Source organism: Anabrus simplex, chromosome 6 (genome assembly GCF_040414725.1).
Source record: "Anabrus simplex isolate iqAnaSimp1 chromosome 6, ASM4041472v1, whole genome shotgun sequence".
Taxonomy (NCBI): Eukaryota; Metazoa; Arthropoda; class Insecta; order Orthoptera; family Tettigoniidae; genus Anabrus; species Anabrus simplex.
Genome location: NC_090270.1, coordinates 52,982,697 through 53,002,061, shown reverse-complemented (window position 1 = coordinate 53,002,061; position 19,365 = coordinate 52,982,697). Strand labels below are relative to the sequence as shown.

General features: G+C 39.1%; 1 protein-coding gene across 1 annotated transcript in view; it reads left to right on the top strand.

Moving 5' to 3' along the window:
* The first annotated feature begins 4,308 nt into the window (after nucleotides 1-4,308).
* Nucleotides 4,309-19,365, top strand: part of LOC136875449 (klaroid protein-like) — a 58,362-nt gene continuing 43,305 nt past the window's right edge. Inside the window, exons 1-2 of the mRNA XM_068228220.1 lie at nucleotides 4,309-4,477; nucleotides 14,543-14,680. Coding sequence (XP_068084321.1) covers nucleotides 4,309-4,477; nucleotides 14,543-14,680 — 307 coding nt within the window. The remainder of the gene's footprint in view (nucleotides 4,478-14,542; nucleotides 14,681-19,365) is intronic.

Sequence of the window (19,365 nt, the reverse complement as noted above, 5' to 3'; positions counted from 1 at the left end):
ATCACCACCAACAGCATCATATGTCCTCACTCCACATGAGCATTGTGGCAAGATTTGGAATGTAATCCAGGCTTTTGGCACATGATCTAGTGATTAGAAATTGTATACCACACCTCTCCTACCCTGCCACAGCATTCTGATGGTGAAAATGTTTTGACCAACAGGACTTGAACGGGTTAACCATAGTGTCAGACTATGTATAGCCTTAATGATCATGAAGACCATGATTGATAAATTGACTGACATCATCAACAAGATTTGGTAAATCAAGAAACTTCCACATGACTGGACTTCTGCTGGATTCACCCACTGCAAAAGAAAGGGGACAAAATGGAGGTCAACAATTACCGTGGCATTTCCCTCGTATTGGTATCTTACAAAATTCCCTCAAACAACAACCAGATCCACAACTGGGAGAGTACCAAGGAAGGTTCAGGAAAGAGCACTCGTGTGCTGAGCAAATTAGGAATCTGAAATCTATCCTCTCATATCTGCAACTAAGGAACAAGTAATTTGACTCAATTGATAGAATCACCCTTATTCAAGTCCTAAAGGAATTTGGCTTGGATGACAAAATCAAGCCAATCATTGAACAGACCCTAGCTAACACAACCTCCAGAGTTAAGTTCATAGGAGAAATTTCAGATGCTTTCAAGATAAAGGAGTTAGGCAGGGAGAAATTGCATCCTTGAAAAAGTCATCCGTGAGTGGCGCAAAGAAATTAACAATGATGGGCTCCAAAATGGTGTGAGAATAGGTTACAAGAACATAAACCTTACAATTGATTGCCTAGATTTTGCAGATGATCTAGCAGTTTTCTCTGGTTCTTTAGACATGGCTACAAAGCAAATTAATCACCTCAGGACACAGGCAGAAAAAGCAGGCCTCCAGATCTCTTTGGAAAAAACACCATTCATAACTAACATCAAGCCAGTACCAAGAGAGCTAAAAGTAAACCAGCGGGCAATCAAACGGACAGATAAGTTTAAATATCTTGACGAGTGGATAGAACCAAACATCTCTGAAAAATAAGCTTTTGTTATGCGCATGTATAAAGTGGAAATGGCTTTTCAGCTGACCAAAGACGTTTACAACAAAAAATCCATATCCTTGAACACAAAACTCGAACATTATTGGGCCGATGACCTTCGATGTTAGGCCCCTTTAAACAACAAGCATCATCATCATCATCATCATCATCGAACATTATTGCACTGTCATAAGTAGAGACGAGAATAGGCACTAAAAACAGTTAAAATAGGCAGGCATATAGGCTCCTAAATGAGCCAAAATAGGCATTTAAATAGGCACTAACATGTAAAATAGGTCACAAAATAGGCATGAAAAAATTACTTATAATTTAATAACACACTCAGTTGTTATAAAAGGAATTTACAAGCAACGTTTCAATGTTTTCCGGTAACAATCTTGTTCTGCTATCATGCATAATGTTTTTGTACTAAGAGAAAGATCTCTCAACATCACATGAAGTGATTGGACAAAACTTCAAAGAAGTCCCTTCATCTCATTTTATTTTGCTGACAGCGGCTGCCTTCCCAGAGGTTTAGTCAAAACTTCCTCTGACTTCTTCCACAATCCTAAACGACTCCACTAGGGGCATGCCACTCTTCTCCAACTTGGTGATTGCTCCCGGCAGCATGTCGAAATTTGAAGATGCTCCGGTTTATAAAGGGTCATATTACCTCCCAACATTGCAGTGCAAAGGTCTGAAGATAATGGTTGTTGGCCGCTGCCCAAAGTTGATTGGTAGAAAGGCTGCTTTGATACAGATTTCTGTACTCGTATCAGATGCATCGCAGTATTTCTAAGTTGATCTATGTCGTATTTTTCTCACATTTGATCTGAAAAATAAAAAAATTGACGTAAATTACATTGTCCCTATATCTTAAATTTCAACAGTTGGGCTAATTGGCAATAATGCTTAGTATATATCATACATTTGTTTCATAAAAAAAAAAGACTATTAGAGATGATGTTTCTAGAAGTACAAAACTTTAAAGCAGGATCAAGGGAATTAGGAATTTACAAGGAAATATGTCCCCAAGGATTTTCAGTTATAATTTGGCAGTATCATGTTGAGCTCACTGGGTGAAAAATATACTAATAAAAGAGACGTGAAACGAAACTAGAGTAGCATAGAGGAGAGATCCGTTCTTTATGCTTGCCAAGAACCCACCAAGCTGGCCCAAGCAGTATTCTTACATAGGAGAATGAAAACGGAGGCACTATAGATTTAAGATTCGTGAACATTTTATTTGTTTCTATTCGCCGGCTTTGGTCAGCCGGGTCAGCTCTCATGGAGACTATTTTCTGTTGCCTGCAATAGATCCTGCATAATGTGTGCCCACAAGACCGCCACACTCGTTGAAAATTAAAAATCGCGTAGTTCGAAATTTCTTGACATGCGCCCATAATCTTATTTTACCGGGCGAGTTGGCCATACGGTTACGGGTGTGCAGCTATAAGCTTGCATCCAGGAGATAGTGGGTTCAAATGCCACTGTCAGCAGCCCTGAATATGGTTTTTCCATGGTTTCCTATTTTCATACCAGCCTACCAGGCAAATGCTGGGGCTGTACATTAATTAAGGCCACAGGTGCTTCCTTCCCACCCCTAGCCATTTCCTATCCCATCGTCGCCATAAGACCTGCCTGTGTCGGTGCGACATAAGGCCAATAGCAGAAAAAAACCTAATTTTCGTCACAATTTAGCAAGACTCTATAGGGGATGCTAGAGGCTTGTTAACCTGGGTGCTTACGTCCCGCAGACTCTCTTTGCTCGCCCACCCCCACCCCCCAGCACAACGGTTACTAACCGGACCTCACCAATCCAGACCAACAGTCTTTTCACTGGCCTGGTCTTGCAAATATAGTTTTGGCAACCTTGTAAAACAGGCTGTGACATCGTCCTAGCCGGGCTACATTGGATCCGCAACCTGTGTTTCGCGAAAACTTATCAGAAGTGTATTAGAATTCACGATTTTTAAAGGGAGTTTTAAAAATTGCATTTCAGTTTTAAATCTCTATTTTCACAGGAAATGAATCACAGTTCAAAATACTGATTTAATTTTCATCCATTCTGTGACAAGAGACCACCGGCGTTCTAACTCCTTTTTCAGTAATTTAATGATTATTAACATTTTAGCAATATACATTATGGAAAGTCCACGACTAATACAGCATTGCAACAAAACAACTTGCCACAATACATCAATTAATAGGCATATATATGCTACAGTGAAATGCGATCATAGTTCTCAATCACAAGAAAGGTAAAAAGAACAAACGAACTTACCTCCTTACAGCAAGCTTGACAGACTACTAATCCACTGCTTCAGCTAGTAGGACTTCGATGATTTTTCTTTGGGCATTGCTGTAAACACACTTCTTCTTCTTCTTCCACTTAACAATAAATCACAACACCTTCTGAATGTAAAGCGTACGCGTACAACAGTTCGCGTCGAAAGGGAGGTACAGGGCATATGGGTTGTGCAACATAGTTCGACATTGACTGGTTCTCGCATATGTCTTAGGGGATTGGAGGGGTTGAAGGATTCGAGGTCAAATTTTTCCTTGCTTCTCCTGATGGAAATTTCCCTAGAATTATTTCTGGTGACTTCTGAGAATTCCCATTTTTGTTCGTGGGTTAAACAGATATTGAGAAAAGCAAAGATAATTCTGTCGAGCACGCTAGCTACAATATAATGCACTGGAAGAAAATTGGCTTTTTTAAAAAATACAGTCAAAAGGTATCAAATAGGCAATTATACTCCAAATAGGCACAAACCCCTGAAATAGGCATTTATAGGCACAATAAAACCAATGAAATATAGCTAAAAAGACCCTAAAATGGATTTATATCTCAAAAGCCTACATTTCTGAACACAGGAATAAAATAGGCAAATAGGCAAATTCCCGTCACTAGTCATAAGACCAGAGGCCTTGTATGCAGTGGAATGCCTTGCTATGAACAAGAAAAGCCTGATAGATAAACTAGAAATTAAAGAAAGAAAGAAAGAATGATCTTAAGAAAAATTATTGGCCCAATTAAAGACAAAGATGAATATAGATGTCGGCATAACCATGAGCTGTATACTAATGTCCAGAAGATCTCTGATCTCATGCGGACAAGGAGAATTGCATTTTATGGCCACTTGCTAAGAAGAAACCCACACGATTATCGAACCAGATCTTTACCTATTTTAAAGATAAGAAGACCCAGCCAACTTGGTTCAAGGAGGTTGAAAGAGACCTACAGGAGCTTGGGATCACTATGAAGATATGCAAGAATGCAACCCACTGAGGAGGAAACTAAAAGACCACCAGAGTTTTCAAGAAAGGCCAAAGTTAAAGACGGGAAAGACGTGGACGGAGGAAAGAAAAGAGCAACACCAGCAACAAATGAAGGAGCAGTGGGCAAAGATCAAAGCCCCGAGAAGACAAATAATGTGGTCCTTAGTAAGCTGATATGAACAAACAAAAAGAAGAAGAATAGTAATAATACACTGGCAGAAAGAAATATCCAAACACCAAGATGGGGTTGTGCTAGATTAACGAACATTGGTAGGCATGTTTATACATCTGAAAGATGATGTTGATTCAAATTTCGCACAAATTGCTTTTTCTTGGTGCTAATAGCAGCCCCATGATTTTGCACATCAGGTTTGCTTTAAATACGGGCTGTACTGTGCGAGAGCATAAGTTACCTGTGAGATTGGACAGAATGACTACGAGTGGGTCAAAAATGCCTTTACGATGACAAAGAGGCCAGTATCAACAGCTGACTGCGGTTAAACGAGGCCATATAATAGGGCTACATGAAGGTGGACTTTCCTTCCATGCTATTGCAGATAATAATGATAATAACATAATCATGTGGCCTCAGCTACCATTTACAGGCATTTATAATTTGACACCATTTAGGTTCCTGCATGTCAATTTTGACATTCCTTTTTCCCTTTCTAGATGGCAGAGTTAACTGGACCTCTGTTGGACTATCTATGGCTGAGTTTTGTTAATTTTGGCAGGTGCAACCAGAGATCTTCTACATGCTGACATCGCATGACAGAGTATCAAATGGACTTTTATCTACCCTTAAAAAATCCAAATATCACTTATCCACAGAAGGAGCTATGTCCCTGTCTTTATATATATGGCTTAATTTATCACTTGTATATTCTATTTCATTATTTATGTGCCATTTCTGGTTTTGTAATCTTAACAGGTCCGTTCACCATAATGTTGGTCTTTCTTGAGCTCTTTGCACTAACAGTTGTTTTGGCAGGTTACAGCACACATTAGTCTTGGTAAAATTTCACAATTCTAGTTATTTAGAATAATTACACAATGATATTTATGAGATTACAGGCCTAAATTTTTTCAGATATTAGAAATGTTGAAATTATAGCAATTATAGCATAAAATATGGGTCACTATTTCCTGCTCAGAGACTGCTGGCTAGCACTAGTACTGCGCTTTACCTTGTCTTTTGTTACATGTTTTATAATGTGGGGACTGTTTTCCTCTTGTGAAGTACTTTGGTTTAGTTTTGTTAATTGATTCTTGCTGAATTTGTAGGCATTTGGAAATGTTTAGAGTAAGATGTAGAAGAAAATAGGACAGATATCCTGAATAATAATAATAATAATAATTGTATGGCCTCAGCTACTGTGTGCAGACATTTCAATTTGACGCCATCTGGCTGTCTGCTCGTCAATTTCGACGTTCCGTTTTACTCTAGGCCCCCACTAGATGGCAGAACGAGCAAACCGAAACTCTCTTGGGCGTCTATGGCTGAGATTTAATGAATTTTGTTGGGTAAACACCAAATGTGTCACCAGAGATCTTTTACATGCCGACATCGTTCGACATGGAGTGTCGAATGGACTTTTTTCCGCCCTTCAAAAATCCGACTACCTCTGCCGGGTTTGAACCCGCTATCTTGGGATCCGGAGGCCAACACTCTACCGCTGATCCACAGATATCCTGAAAAAAATAAATTACAGCATAGTATTAGAATATGTTGTAGACTTATGCCCATAATTTGTTAATTACTCGTAATATTGGCCCAGGGCTCATCTTCTCTTGTCAAAAAAAAAAAGTCAGGAATTGAATCGGTCAGAGCAAAAAGGCATTATGTCAAATATGCCATTCTTATTTTTTTGCTTAATTCGAGATCTAAGACTGAGAAGTATTGAATGGTGGAGAAAAGATTACCGTATGTCAGGCCTCTCCTTGTACCAGAAATCTTTGTTTATAACTTTGCATGCGGTGGAAAAAAGCATTATGTCATTGACAACTTATCTTTCAGCGCCATACATCTTTTCATCTTTCTTTCAGTGTGTCAATGCTAGTGTTTTCCGTGCTCCTCACAACTTTTCTTCTCGGAGACCCACACATTATGCTGTAACAAAAACTAGAACGATGCTTCCTTTGTTCTTCTTATGAGGACTTTCTTCATCTCCCCTGCATCTTTCAAACAGTTCATATATTTCAGTGACAAACCAGGAGTAGTAGAAGCTTCACTTTTCATAGATTCTTATGTGAAACATACAATCCTTCTAGGAAAACCTCAATTAACAGCCTTTCCTGCAATGATGCAAAACAAAGCCTACAGTGGAAAAGTGTCAATACAGACTAAAAAAATACAGGACATTAAGAAACTAGTTAAATTTGTAGAATCCCTGGCAGTGAGTTTTTATGATGAACTTTTAAAATGGCTAACTACAGAGTGTGTTGAAAGTCAAGACATTTAAAAAGGGCCAGGTACTCTTGCGTTATATATCAAACAACCATGTTTTGAATATTTTATTGTTTGTTCTTGTAATCCTTTTTTTTTAGTAGTACTTACATTTAGTAAAGCATTACTAATTTTTATTGTTAAGTAGCATAGGAGAGAGAGAGAGAGAGAGAGAGAGATATTGATTTTTGCATCCTTCCCATATTCATCCAGTTTATATGTCCTATCTTACTCTATTTTCTTCCACTTTATTTCTCAATCTTTTTGTTTCAATTTTTTTTTTTCTGCTTGCCTTCATTTCTCATTCTGTTTCTCCTTGTCTGCTGTAAAACACTTCTACAGAAATTTCATTTTTATACCTCTATCTGATTTTCATTCTTATTTACCAGCCGTGTCTTTCAAGGAGACTTTGTCATTATGTCCCCACCAATTTGAACCATTTTCAATAGAGGTTATGAGATTATTGCATCAGCTTTAAGCAGCAGTGGCTGCTGAAGGGGACTGGCGGAGGGGCGCTACTTTTTCACAAATTTACGTTCTTACTAAACACACACAATAAACAAATGCATACCCAGATACACATCATACAGTGTTAAATACTTGATCATTACTCACCTACTTCACTGTCATCTTCTTCATGTTAAGAGAAAATATGGAATGAAATATTGGTGTCCATTCGAAGAAGGCAGCGATCCAGACTCTCACCTCATCCAAGTACCTTGAACTTTTTAAATGTACCTACTGTCACTGAAGTCTATCTGAAATATGTTTGCAGTGTTATATAGTTATATACATTATCGAAATACTGTTGGATGGCCGTATAACCCTTAAGTCCATTCAAATTACTGTACCAACTGATAGGCCTACTACTGAGTCTACAGGACGAATGAAGTACAGTCCACTCACCCTGGCCATACAAATGAAGAATACAGTAGGGCCTTGTTCGACAATGGCAGTGTTATTTCTTCATTTAAACAATTCCATTCTTCTATGCCGTAAATCCACAAACTTAGAAATTACTTATCGTCAAAGTCATGCATATCGTAAATGAGGTATTTCGCAATAGAAATCATTGCCAGAGCAGACAGTTGTTCTTCGGTCATTGTGTTGCATAGAATTGCTTTAATACAAGCCAGTGTCGAAAAACAGCGCTCTGCTTCGGTTGTGGACATGGGTATTGTTACAATTATCCTGAGAAGCTTTAGCATTTCTTTGAATGTTTATTTGAGATAATTTTATAAAATAAAAGTGAGGAGTGGTAGAGCTCCTTTGACTTGCCTGAAATCTGTCTGTTTATAAATCACTTCTAATTCCGTCTTTAGCCTTTCTTTCTGCAACATTGGATAATGTAATACAGTAGAATTTTATACATTTTCTGGAAAGCTTATAGAGAATTTGTCAAATGAATTGGAGTACAGTAGTGTTGCAGCTTCAGTATACCCAGTAAATGCAAATCTATCATGCACCTGTTTCATTACAACGTCACAGACTTCTTTCACTCCAATGGTCCTTGTGTCACTTACTCTATGTCTTTTATCGGAATTATTGTAGTCCATGAGATCACATGAAATTTTATCTGTTCCTTCACGTTGATGTGTTATACACTTTGCGAAGTAAGAAATAGCCTTTTTTATTTGGACTGAATCTGTTTTGCGTCTTTGTAGCTGATTGTACAGTATTGTACAGACCACCAGAACTTGAATATGGTATCCAAGAGCATATCGCAGTCCACTGGCTTCATTTACGCTAATAGACGTTTTACCTTCTTTTTCTATTCTATGAAAGCACTCAATCAGTTTCTCTCTATTCTCATAAACTACATTCACCGTACAAATGTTGTAGTTCCAGTTAGTAGTGATTGTCCGAGGGAGTCTACTCTTCATTATTTCATTCAAGAGGTCACTTCTGTGAGAAAGGTTGAAAAAAAAAGTTGGAACTGTGAACAGGTTCCGAGGGAGTCTACTCTTCATTATTTCATTCAAGAGGTCACTTCTGTGAGAAAAGTTGAAAAAAAAAGTTGGAACTGTGGACAGGTTACAGAAAATTAATTTGACTTGGGGATTTTCCTTGAAAAGGCGTATGATAATGTTCCTAGATCAACTATTTGGAAAAGTCTTAGAAAACTTGGTGTACTGGAGTACCTTAGTAGGAAGATCCAAATGCTATATACTAATTGTAAAAGCTGTGTCAGAATTGGAGATGGTCATTCTGAATGGTTCAATACAACCAAAGGAGTACAAGAGGGAAGTGCCTTATCACCTCTTCTATTCATAGCAGTTATGGATACCATTTTAAAGGAGCTAAAAGGAAAAGGTAATAAAGATCTTCAGGCTCTGGTGTTTGCAGATGATGTGGCAATATGGGATGAAACAGAGGAGGGAGTGCAAAATAATCTGAATGCATGGTGTAAGAAGTTTGATGATTATGGAATGAAATTGAACCCATCAAAAACAGTAGCATTGAAAATCAGCAGACATAATACAAAATGCAACATAATATATAATAATTTAGTGTGGCTATTTCTAGCCGAGTGCAGCCCTTGCAAGGCAGACCCTCCGATGAGGGTGGGCGGCATCTGCCATGTGTAGGTAACTGCGTGTTAATGTGGTGGAGGATAGTGTTGTGTGTGGTGTGTGAGTTGCAGGGATGTTGGGGACAGCACAAACATCCAGCCCCCGGGCCATTGGAATTAACCAATGAAGGTTAAAATCCCCGACCCGACCGGGAATCGAACCTCTGAACTGAAGGCCAGTACGCTGACCATTCAGCCAACGAATCGGACGTGCAACATAAAAATATAGGACCACCGCACCAAGTTGAAGCAGTACACCAATTTGGTTATTTAGGAAGCGTAATGGCTAGTAATAACAGAGCTGAGATAGAAATAACAAACAGAGTAACCAAGTATCGTTAGACACCTACTATGGGATGAGAAGGCCCTACAAAGAACAAAAATGACCCTGTACAAGTCATATTTCATTCCCATCCTTACATATTCTCTGGAAACCTGCACACTAACATCAAAGGATTGTAGTAGGATTCAAGCCTGTGAAATGAAATTTCTTAGAACTGCCCTCCTAAAGACCCGACTTGATCATGTGAAAAATGATGAGATCCGATCTAACCTAGGTCTAAATGATTCGATGGAGGAAAGACTTAGGTCATCTAGACTTAAATGGTTTGGGCATGTTAAACAAATGAATGGCACAAGGTTACCATGTGCTTATTTGGAAAATAGAATAACAGGTAGAAGACCAGCTGGAAGACCAAGAAGAAAATGGATGGACCAACTGGGGGAAGACGTGGAGAGAAGAGGATGGAATTGGGAATCTGTTTTGGACAACAAAATGTTTTTGAATAGGCAACTTTGGAAGACGCTCGTTTTCAAACACCCTACCCGGCTCTCTGGAAGGGCAAACTGATGCTGATGATGACTTGGGGATTTTACGAACAAACCTTCTGCATTGTCAAATTTAGTTGGTGTCCATAGCAGTGAATGTAATGTGCATAAGGGTAGTGTACTTTCAATTTTGCCTGCACACCCCCCGTCCTTCCGCTCATTACGCTGGCTCCATCATAACTCTGACAAATAAGTTTATGTGGTGTGTCCCTTAATATGGGATTAATATTAATATTAATCCATCCACTGTCCTGTTGTTGGATTCATGAACCCCCAGAAGCTTTCATGGACGTGACCCTCTAATGCATATCGAAAAACAAGTACCAATTGGCATTTATTTGAAACGTCCGTTGTTTCATCTGCTTCTAATGAAACGAATTGGGATTCCCCAATTTCTGCAGAAATTTGTCCCCTACACATATTCAACATACAGTCAAGAAGCTTGCTCTGAATGGTCTTTGACAAAATACAGAAGCTTTCGCCAGGTGTTCTTTCATAGCAACGTCTATTTCAGCTGTAAAAGGAATGATAATTCCAGGATTTAGAGAATTTTCTGTCTCATCATGGCCATGAAGTGTCACTTCAAATATGCCACAGAATTTTTGCACTGAATAAAATGTGCCTATTTTTCCTAACCTCATCATAAGCATCATAAGCAGAATCCAGTTGATTCACTGTATTAACTTTCCCTTGCACACCTAATACCATGCATGAATTGATGGAGGAAGTTACGTGCTTTTTAATTTTTTCTTTCAAGCGTTTGAGATCTGTTACTCTGGTTTTCATCCACATCAGGTCATGTCCGAATAACATGCATGGAAAACAGAAAAACGCATTCCTTGAATCACAGCCACACAACCACTCATATTCTGTATATAACCCGGGCTGGAATCTACATCAATATTCGCGCCTTTATATTGTCCGAGTTGTTCTAGTTGTAAATGAGTTGTTGGTTGACCGAGTGTCTTTATCTCCATCTTTTCTGTTAGGGACGGTTGAGAAAAAGGTCCACTTAAAATATTACTCACAGAATTCATTGTACGTAGCCTACAGGTTAATCATACCTGTGTGATATACCTTACGCGACTCTTCATAGGGATTCTATGTATCTGCACACAACACACGACAGATTACATTTAATGACACCACACTAAATACTACGAGATAGGATAATGATTAATTTCTTTAGCCAATACAGCACATTTATCAGACCGCAGGTGGCAGACTTGGGATACAAATTGGAAATAGATGTTCTGTTTGGCACGATAAGCCTTTGCTTATTTTCGGAATTGTAGCAGGCTGGCTTCAGCAATGACCCTATTTCCCATTCAGTGCATATTAAAAAAGGTTAGTTCTGCGCATATGTGAATGAAAATTACCTAAGAAAGGGTCAACAGCTAAGGGCACAGGTCCAGCATGACCGGCCAGCGAAGAGCCCGCCGGAGGAAGCAAAGTACGTGTCTGATGAAAACACTGACACACTAGCTCCATGCGGTGCCTAATAACAAAACTGAACGTATCATTATTCAAATTCCCAGTACTTATAAAACCGTGCATTAACAGTTATTTAGCTGGAGGGGCACGTGCCCCACTGCCCTTTAGAGTGAGCCGCTATTGGCTTTAAGACTACCACTTCTCTGCCATTAATATGAATGTTCCTCCTATTGTGGCAGATTGTCACGATTGTTAAAACTAAAAGGACTTCTCAGAAAGAGGGGTAGCATGTTTTACTGTTCATTAAATTTATTAAACCACTACAAAGGCGAATCAAATATAAACGGGAATTTGAATGTACCACTGCAGTTAGTAATAATTCTGAGGTGGGGCTTTGCCAGGATGTTGGTGGGGTGTCTGGAGAAGGGGTATGCACACGCGAATGACGGTAGAGAGCTGGGCTGCTTCAGTACGCCATGAGTGAGCAAAAGGTGCACATGTCTGTTGTGCAACACAGCATTATCAAATTTCTTGCAAAAAAGAGGGCACCAAACCTTCCGAAATTTTGAGACGGCTCCGTGCACAGTTTGGGGAAGAAACACTTTTCCAGACTCGAGTGTATGAGTGGGCTAAAAAATTTGTGGCAGGAAGAGAAACTGTGGAAAATGAACCTCATGAAAGGAGACCGCAGACAAGCATCACCGCAACAACATTGTTGCCATTCGTGATATTTTTTGGTGAAGATATCGGCGAATAAAAATTTTTCAAATTGTTTTAGTCGTAGGAATAAGTTATAGAAGTGTTCAAACCATCATCCGAGATGAGCTTCATTTCAGAAAATTGTCTGCCAGGTGGGTTTCTCGTCTCCTCTACCAGGAACAAAAAACTTTACACCAGGAAGTTTGTCAGAGACTCCTACGTCACTACGAGGAGGAAGGAGAGGTTTTCTTGCATCATATTGTGACTTGTGATGAAAGTTTGGTGCATCATTACACCCCAGAGTCAAAGCAAGCAAGCATGGAGTGGCAGCAAAGAGAAGAAGCAGGTCCGGTCAAAGCCAAAACACGCCCATCTGCTGGAAAGGTACTTGCAACCATTTTCTCGGACTCCACGGGCATTTTGCTGGTGGATTTTCTTCACAAACGAAGGACAATTAATGCAGCCTATTACTATTGCATTTTGGATGATATAAAAGCTGCGTATCACAACAAGCGAAGCCGGCAACCGATCCGAAACGTCATTCTTCTCCATGACGATGCAAGGCTGCATACTATCACTTTAACACAGGAAAAACTGCAGAAAATTTACTGGACACCTCTGGAGCACCATCATTATAGTCCAGATTTATCGCCCTGTGACTACCATTTGTTTGGACTACTCAAACAAGACCTAGGAGGACAGCGGTTCGATGATGATGCAAGTCTAGAAGAATTCATGTGCAACTGGCTTTGCACGTCTCTCTTCTTTCTATCAGGGCAGTATCAAAAACTTACTAATCCGATGGAGAAAATGTGTATCGAAGGCAAAACACCAAGTAGAAAAGTAATCTCTATATGTGTATTTCTTTTGGTTGATGCAATAAATTTTAAAAAATAGTTCCCGTTTATATTTGATCCGCCCTCATATATAGAGTTACAACAGTTATGTGTATGTTGAGTATTCAGCCTGAGGGCTGTTTTGATCCTCAACAGCTCTGTCAACAGCTGCCATATATGACCTAGGCATCACTGAAGAGGCAAATGAGCCGTGAGGTAGTTTCCCGTTGCTTTCCTCACCGAGCCAGAAGTTGCTATTACATATCAGTCTGCCAAGCCCACTGAAATGCATGCACCAACCTACCCTATGAGCAACATTTTCACACCATTCATAACAGGGACTGGCTACAGAAGGAATGATATTACTATCATCGCTCATACCTTGGTCACTTTCATATTGTCAAAGCCAAGGATGAGACTGGGACAGATCAATGAAAGTAGCAAATTTATTCTAGCCCATACCAGCAGACATAGTGCACTGTAAACACTACATCTTGCCAGCAAAGGCACTCAACAGTTATAACAGTTCAAATTGCTATGCACTTGACTAACTCTATCTCTTTTCTGGCAGAAATTTGTCATCACACCCAAGTGCTAATTAGAACACTTGCTGCCAACTTCACTAAACTTCGCAGTGAAGTTCAAGTGCACTTGAGTTTGGGTGTTCTAAATCACACCCTTGATACTCATTGGCTCAGTCACATGCACAGCACTCTAACACATAGAATTCCTATCCTCCAGCTGTACCTCTCACAGATCAAGGTCATTTCCCTAAGCTGACTGCCTCCCAAATGACTCACTCAGGATTTGCTGACTTGTGTCTGCTCATGCTCACTCGCAACTCACTGGTGCTCCCCAGCTTCCCTCTTCTTATAGAATGATGAAAGATTCCTGAGAAAGTATCTAGTAGGTTCTGCTTTCTGATACTTCTTCGGTTTTAGCCTGCATCCAGCATCTTTGAAAAACTTCTTTTTTGTATGCCTCAACAATTTGCCATGGCTTTTGTTTTACTCGTCACTGGTCTACCCACAGTGTCACTGCTCCATCGGTATTATAGCCTTTCCCCTGGGCCCCGCATTTACAGCCTTCATTGTCACAATGTTATTTCCATTTCAATTAATTTAATTATCTGTTTTCAGTTTACCTGTAAAGTTTCCAATTAAGTTTCATGCAGCTGTTTTCATACACTTGCTATCTTCATTTACAGAAGAACGTCATGAGTCTTCATTCATCACATCATCAACTGGGAGAAAAATTTGATGAGATTTCCAAAATACTACCAACTTTGATAAATGTTAGCATTAAGATGCGGGATGATATCTCAGAACGTGAGCATATTTTTAAAAGATCACATACTATATTATAACAGTTCATATTGCTATGCACTTGACTAACTCTTATCTCTTTTCTGGCAGAAATGTGTCATCACACCCAAGTGCTAATGAGAACGCTTGCTGCCAACTTCACTAAACTTCGCAGTGAAGTTCAAGATGGTCTTTCTGTGTTCGAAGCTGATAAGATTGCACTAACAGATTATGCTTTAGAGAGTGCAGGTATCCGTTCCTACTTCCATATCTTGCCATTATTCATTTACTACTATTAGAACTAAGCATATTATGTTTGAGACTCAAAACCTTGTGCTTAATATTCCTTAAAATAAGCTGACCAATATGTTAAAAAATTGAAATTATGAGGAATTGAATTAAATTGAATTGAATCACAGAGAATTAAATAATGGGGATCACTGTACTATAAGTACTTAGGTGTTAGTATAAGGAAAGATCTTCATTGGGGTAATCACATTAACAAGATTGTAAATAAAGGCAGATCTCTTCATAAGGTTATGAGGGTATTTATGGTTGTAGAAAGGATGAAAATTAGAGGGTATATAAGCTGCTGGTAAGACACCCAATTAGAGTATGGTTCCATTGTATGGGACACTCAATAGGATTACGTGATTCAGGAAATAGAGGAGATCAAAAGGAATGCAACACGATTTGTTTTAGGTAATTTCCGATAAAGGATCAGTGTTGCAAAAATATTGCAAACTTTGGGCTGGGAATACCTGGGAGTAAAGAGACCAGCTCTTCAAATAAACAGTGTTTCAAGCTATCAATTGTAAGATGTTGTAGAATGACATTAATAGACAAATAAGCTTGAATGGAGCTTTTAAAAGTAGAAAGGATCATAATATGAAGATAAAGTTGGGGCAAATAATTGTTTATAGGAAGAAATATTAGGGGCTGAAATAATTTTCCAAGGGAAATATTAGAGAGATTTCAAACTTCTTTGAAATAATTTAAGAAAAGACTAGATAAACAACTGATGCATAATCTGCCACCTGAGAGACAGACATAAATGCAGATCAGTAGCGATGGACGGACGAATGGACGGATGGATTGATTTTCTAAAGACATACAAAATAGCAACTTGTTCTTTCAGAAACTTTAGAACAGTTGTCACAAAACAGCAAGAATTGGTAACATAATGAAAATACTTTCCACACAACACAAAGAGGGAAATAGGAGAAGGGTGGAGTGGCACTGCAGGGCAGGCTGTAAACATCCCTCCATACATTATTCCCAAGAAAGGAAGAAAGGAAAAAAACAATGCAGTTTGTTTATTCTTTACAACGATTTCCCATATGTTCAATGATTCATTCAATTCAATTCTTTTGTACCTGGAATGAAAATATTATTATTTTACTAGACCGTCAAAATTAGAGGTTGAATCGTAAGCAGCAACAATCCTGTAACATATTTATTACTCTATGCAGTGTAACATCATCCACTTAAAGCCTTGTCTCTGATTCCAGTTCTTTATCTATATATATAAAATAAGAGTTTTGTCTGTACATTGTTCAGAATTTGAAAAGAATGGTATTTCTGTATCGGTCATGTCCATAGTAACAAGAAAATGTACTTTTTACTTTTCCGTAATTTCTGTCTGTCTGTCTGTCTGTCTGTCTGTCTGTCTGTCTGTCTGTCTGTCTGTCTGTCTGTCTGTCTGTCTGTCTGTCTGTCTGTCTGTCTGTCTGTCTGTCTGTCTGTCTGTCTGTCTGTCTGTCTGTCTGTACACGCATCACGAGAAAACGGCTGAAGATAATTTAATGAAAATCGGTATGTAAAGTCGGGGGATGAGCCGCTACAATCTAGGCTATAAATCATTTTATTCACGCTGAGTGAAATGGTAGTTTAGGGGAAGGCCTTAAATTTAATTATCGAATATTTATATTATTAGCGGTCCTATCGATAAATACTATATAACTAAAGTTATATAGAATTCAATTTCTAGTCATTTATATCTTTTACATTTTTACCATACCGGCTCTGATAACACAGATATTAATGAATTTGTATTTTTGTTGCTAAGTCCATATCAACGCCGAGCCACGAGAAAATGGGTTAACAGAATTTAATGAAAACCGCTATATAGAGTCGGGGATAAGAAACTACAGTCTAGGCTGTAAATAATTTTATTTTCCCCGAGATGAAATGGTAGTTTAGGGGAAGGCGCCTAAAATTTAATTTTAAATACCGGTACCTATGTTATTCGTGCTATAGAAAAGTACGGTACTACATAACAAAAGTTATAGACAGTACAATTTCCGATCATTTACGCATTTATGTTTCATTCACTTTCACTGTACCGTCTATGATGAGAGTGGTATTTCGGAAGGCCTACAATATCCAAAGCGCTTAACACTGATCAACAATTACTTTACATTGACCATTGTTTGTTGTGATGTTCTTCGTTTCTTATGGTGCCGCTCAACTCTGATAGATGGGATTACTACTGCATACCGAGTATAACAGCCTGACTGAACACTGGCGGGAAATAGCTGGGGAGTTGGGAAACTTTCTTCTTTAGCATGCCATTCCTCTGGTTCACACATTTTCTGATACTGCAGGTACGTAACACACTGGTTCAAATATAGCATTCACCAGTATCCAGTAATCGGGAGATAGTGGGTGCGGGCCCCACTGTCGGCAGCCCTGAAAATGGTTTCCGTGGTTTCCCATTTTCACACCAGGCAAATGCCGGGACTGTACCTTAATTAAGGCCACGACTGCTTCCTTCCACTTCCTAGGCCTTTCCTAACCCATCGTCGCCATGAGACATATCAGTGTCGGTACGACGTAAAGCAAATAGCAAAAAAAAAAAAATATATTAAAAATAGCATCGAGCTATTCAATCCCTACTCTGAGGCACTGATTGGAATAAGCAGCGTGCATATTTAATGGAATAATGACAGAGGAGTGTTCATGGCAGTCTGCGACCTGGTTGTTACAGCTCTGGAACTTAGGACTCTTAGATCAGCACCATAGTACTGTTCGTTGAAAGTGAGAAAGTGTGCGGTTTTTCATTTGATCGAGTATTTTATATGATAACATTGCTTTCAATCGCTACATTCCTACTGACGTTTTTGTAATGACCTATGTTGAATTCAGTTAGGAAAACCACCAAGTCAGTCTTTCTGAGAATCCCGTAGCGAAGCACGGGTACATCAGCTAGTATCATATATAGCTCAAAAAAGTTTGAAATATTGTGGGATTAGGCACGTTATGTAGTAGAGTGTGCTTATAAGTGGTACAGAACACTTGTGTTCACACAAGTACTTCAATGCTTGTTTACAAGACAGGAGATGTCATAGCCTACATTCTGTGTTGAGTCTAGGGTAAACTATGCCATTTTGGGTGAAGAGTAGTGTTCATGTCCCATGTGCAATCTGTATTTCCCAGAATGATAATCCAAAATTGTGACATTGATTCAAAATCAAAATAACCATGAGATCAGTGATGTGACTGACAGACTGAGGGTGACATCGCCACGTCAAGATCGATATATCCGCGTAACAGTGCAAAGAAGACCAACTTCATCTGCTTGACAATTATAAGATGACTTATTCAAGGCAACTGGAGTCCGTGTATCTGCACAAAATGTATGCAATCGGCTGCATAGTGTCCAGTTGAGGTCACTTCAACTGGTTCGATGTGTTCCACTAGAGAATCGTCATTGTGTTAAGAAGAGAAGATGGGCCATGGAACATCTTATTTGGGGGTTGGATGAATGGCATAATGCCATGTTTGCAGATGGAACACGAATATCACTTAGGCCAGATGCACAGTGGCAAAGGGTACGCAGACGTAAAGGACTCGGTAGAAGGTACCAGCATGTCATTGTACTAAATGCAAGCATGCCACGGTGTGTCAGAGACCTGAACAATGCCAGAGGAGACTATATATGGTACCTAGGCAGAGTAAAGAAGGGACAACCTTCACTAATATTTCTTTTACTTTTTATAATTTGCTTTATGTCTCACTTATGGTGATGATGGAATAGGAAAGGCCTAGGAGGGAGAAGGAAGTGGCCATGGCCGTAATTAAGGTACAGCTTCAGCATTTGCCTGGTGAGAAAATGGGAAACCACAGAAAACCATCTTCAGGGCTGCCGACAGTGGGGCTCGAACCCACTATCTTCCAGATACAAGCTCACAACTGTATGCCCCTAACCACACAGCCAACTCACTCGGTGAAAACCTTCTTCAGGGCTGCTAACATTCGAGTTCGAACCCGCTATCTCCAGAATGCAAGCTCACAGCTGAGCACACCGGATGACTCACTAAAAAAACACAAATGGTAAAGTTTTCATTATTACTACAGTATATATTTGCATTAGATACTAGAATAAAAAGATTTGAGTTTGTAAAAATTTATATTTCCAGGTTTTGTGTTTCTGTGATACAATAAACAATGTTCTGTAACTTTATTATTGCACTGCATCCTTGATATTCCAAACTTTTTTTTTTTTTGCTGTGTATATATAAGCAAACATAAGGGTGCATTAATACAGCCTTGCAGAACCACTCTCCTAATCATTACAGGATCGGATAATGCTTCACTTACTCATTCTCTAACTTTTTTGTGATTTTGATGTGTCCATATTGAAAAAAATTTGCAAATATAAGTAGACTTGAACATAGCTCTGACTTTGACAGGAAATTTTCTGAAACGTGGATAAATAAAATATTTTAATACAATAATACAGCTGGCCCTGCGGTTTAGGGGTAGCATGCCTGCCTCTTACCCAGAGGCTCCAGGTTTGATTCCCTGTCAGGTCAGGGTTTTTTACCTGGATCTGAGGTCCACTTAGCCTACGTGATTACAATTGAGGAGCTATCTGATGGTGAGATAGCATGCTCTAGAAAGCCAAGAACAATGACCGAGAGGATTCATCG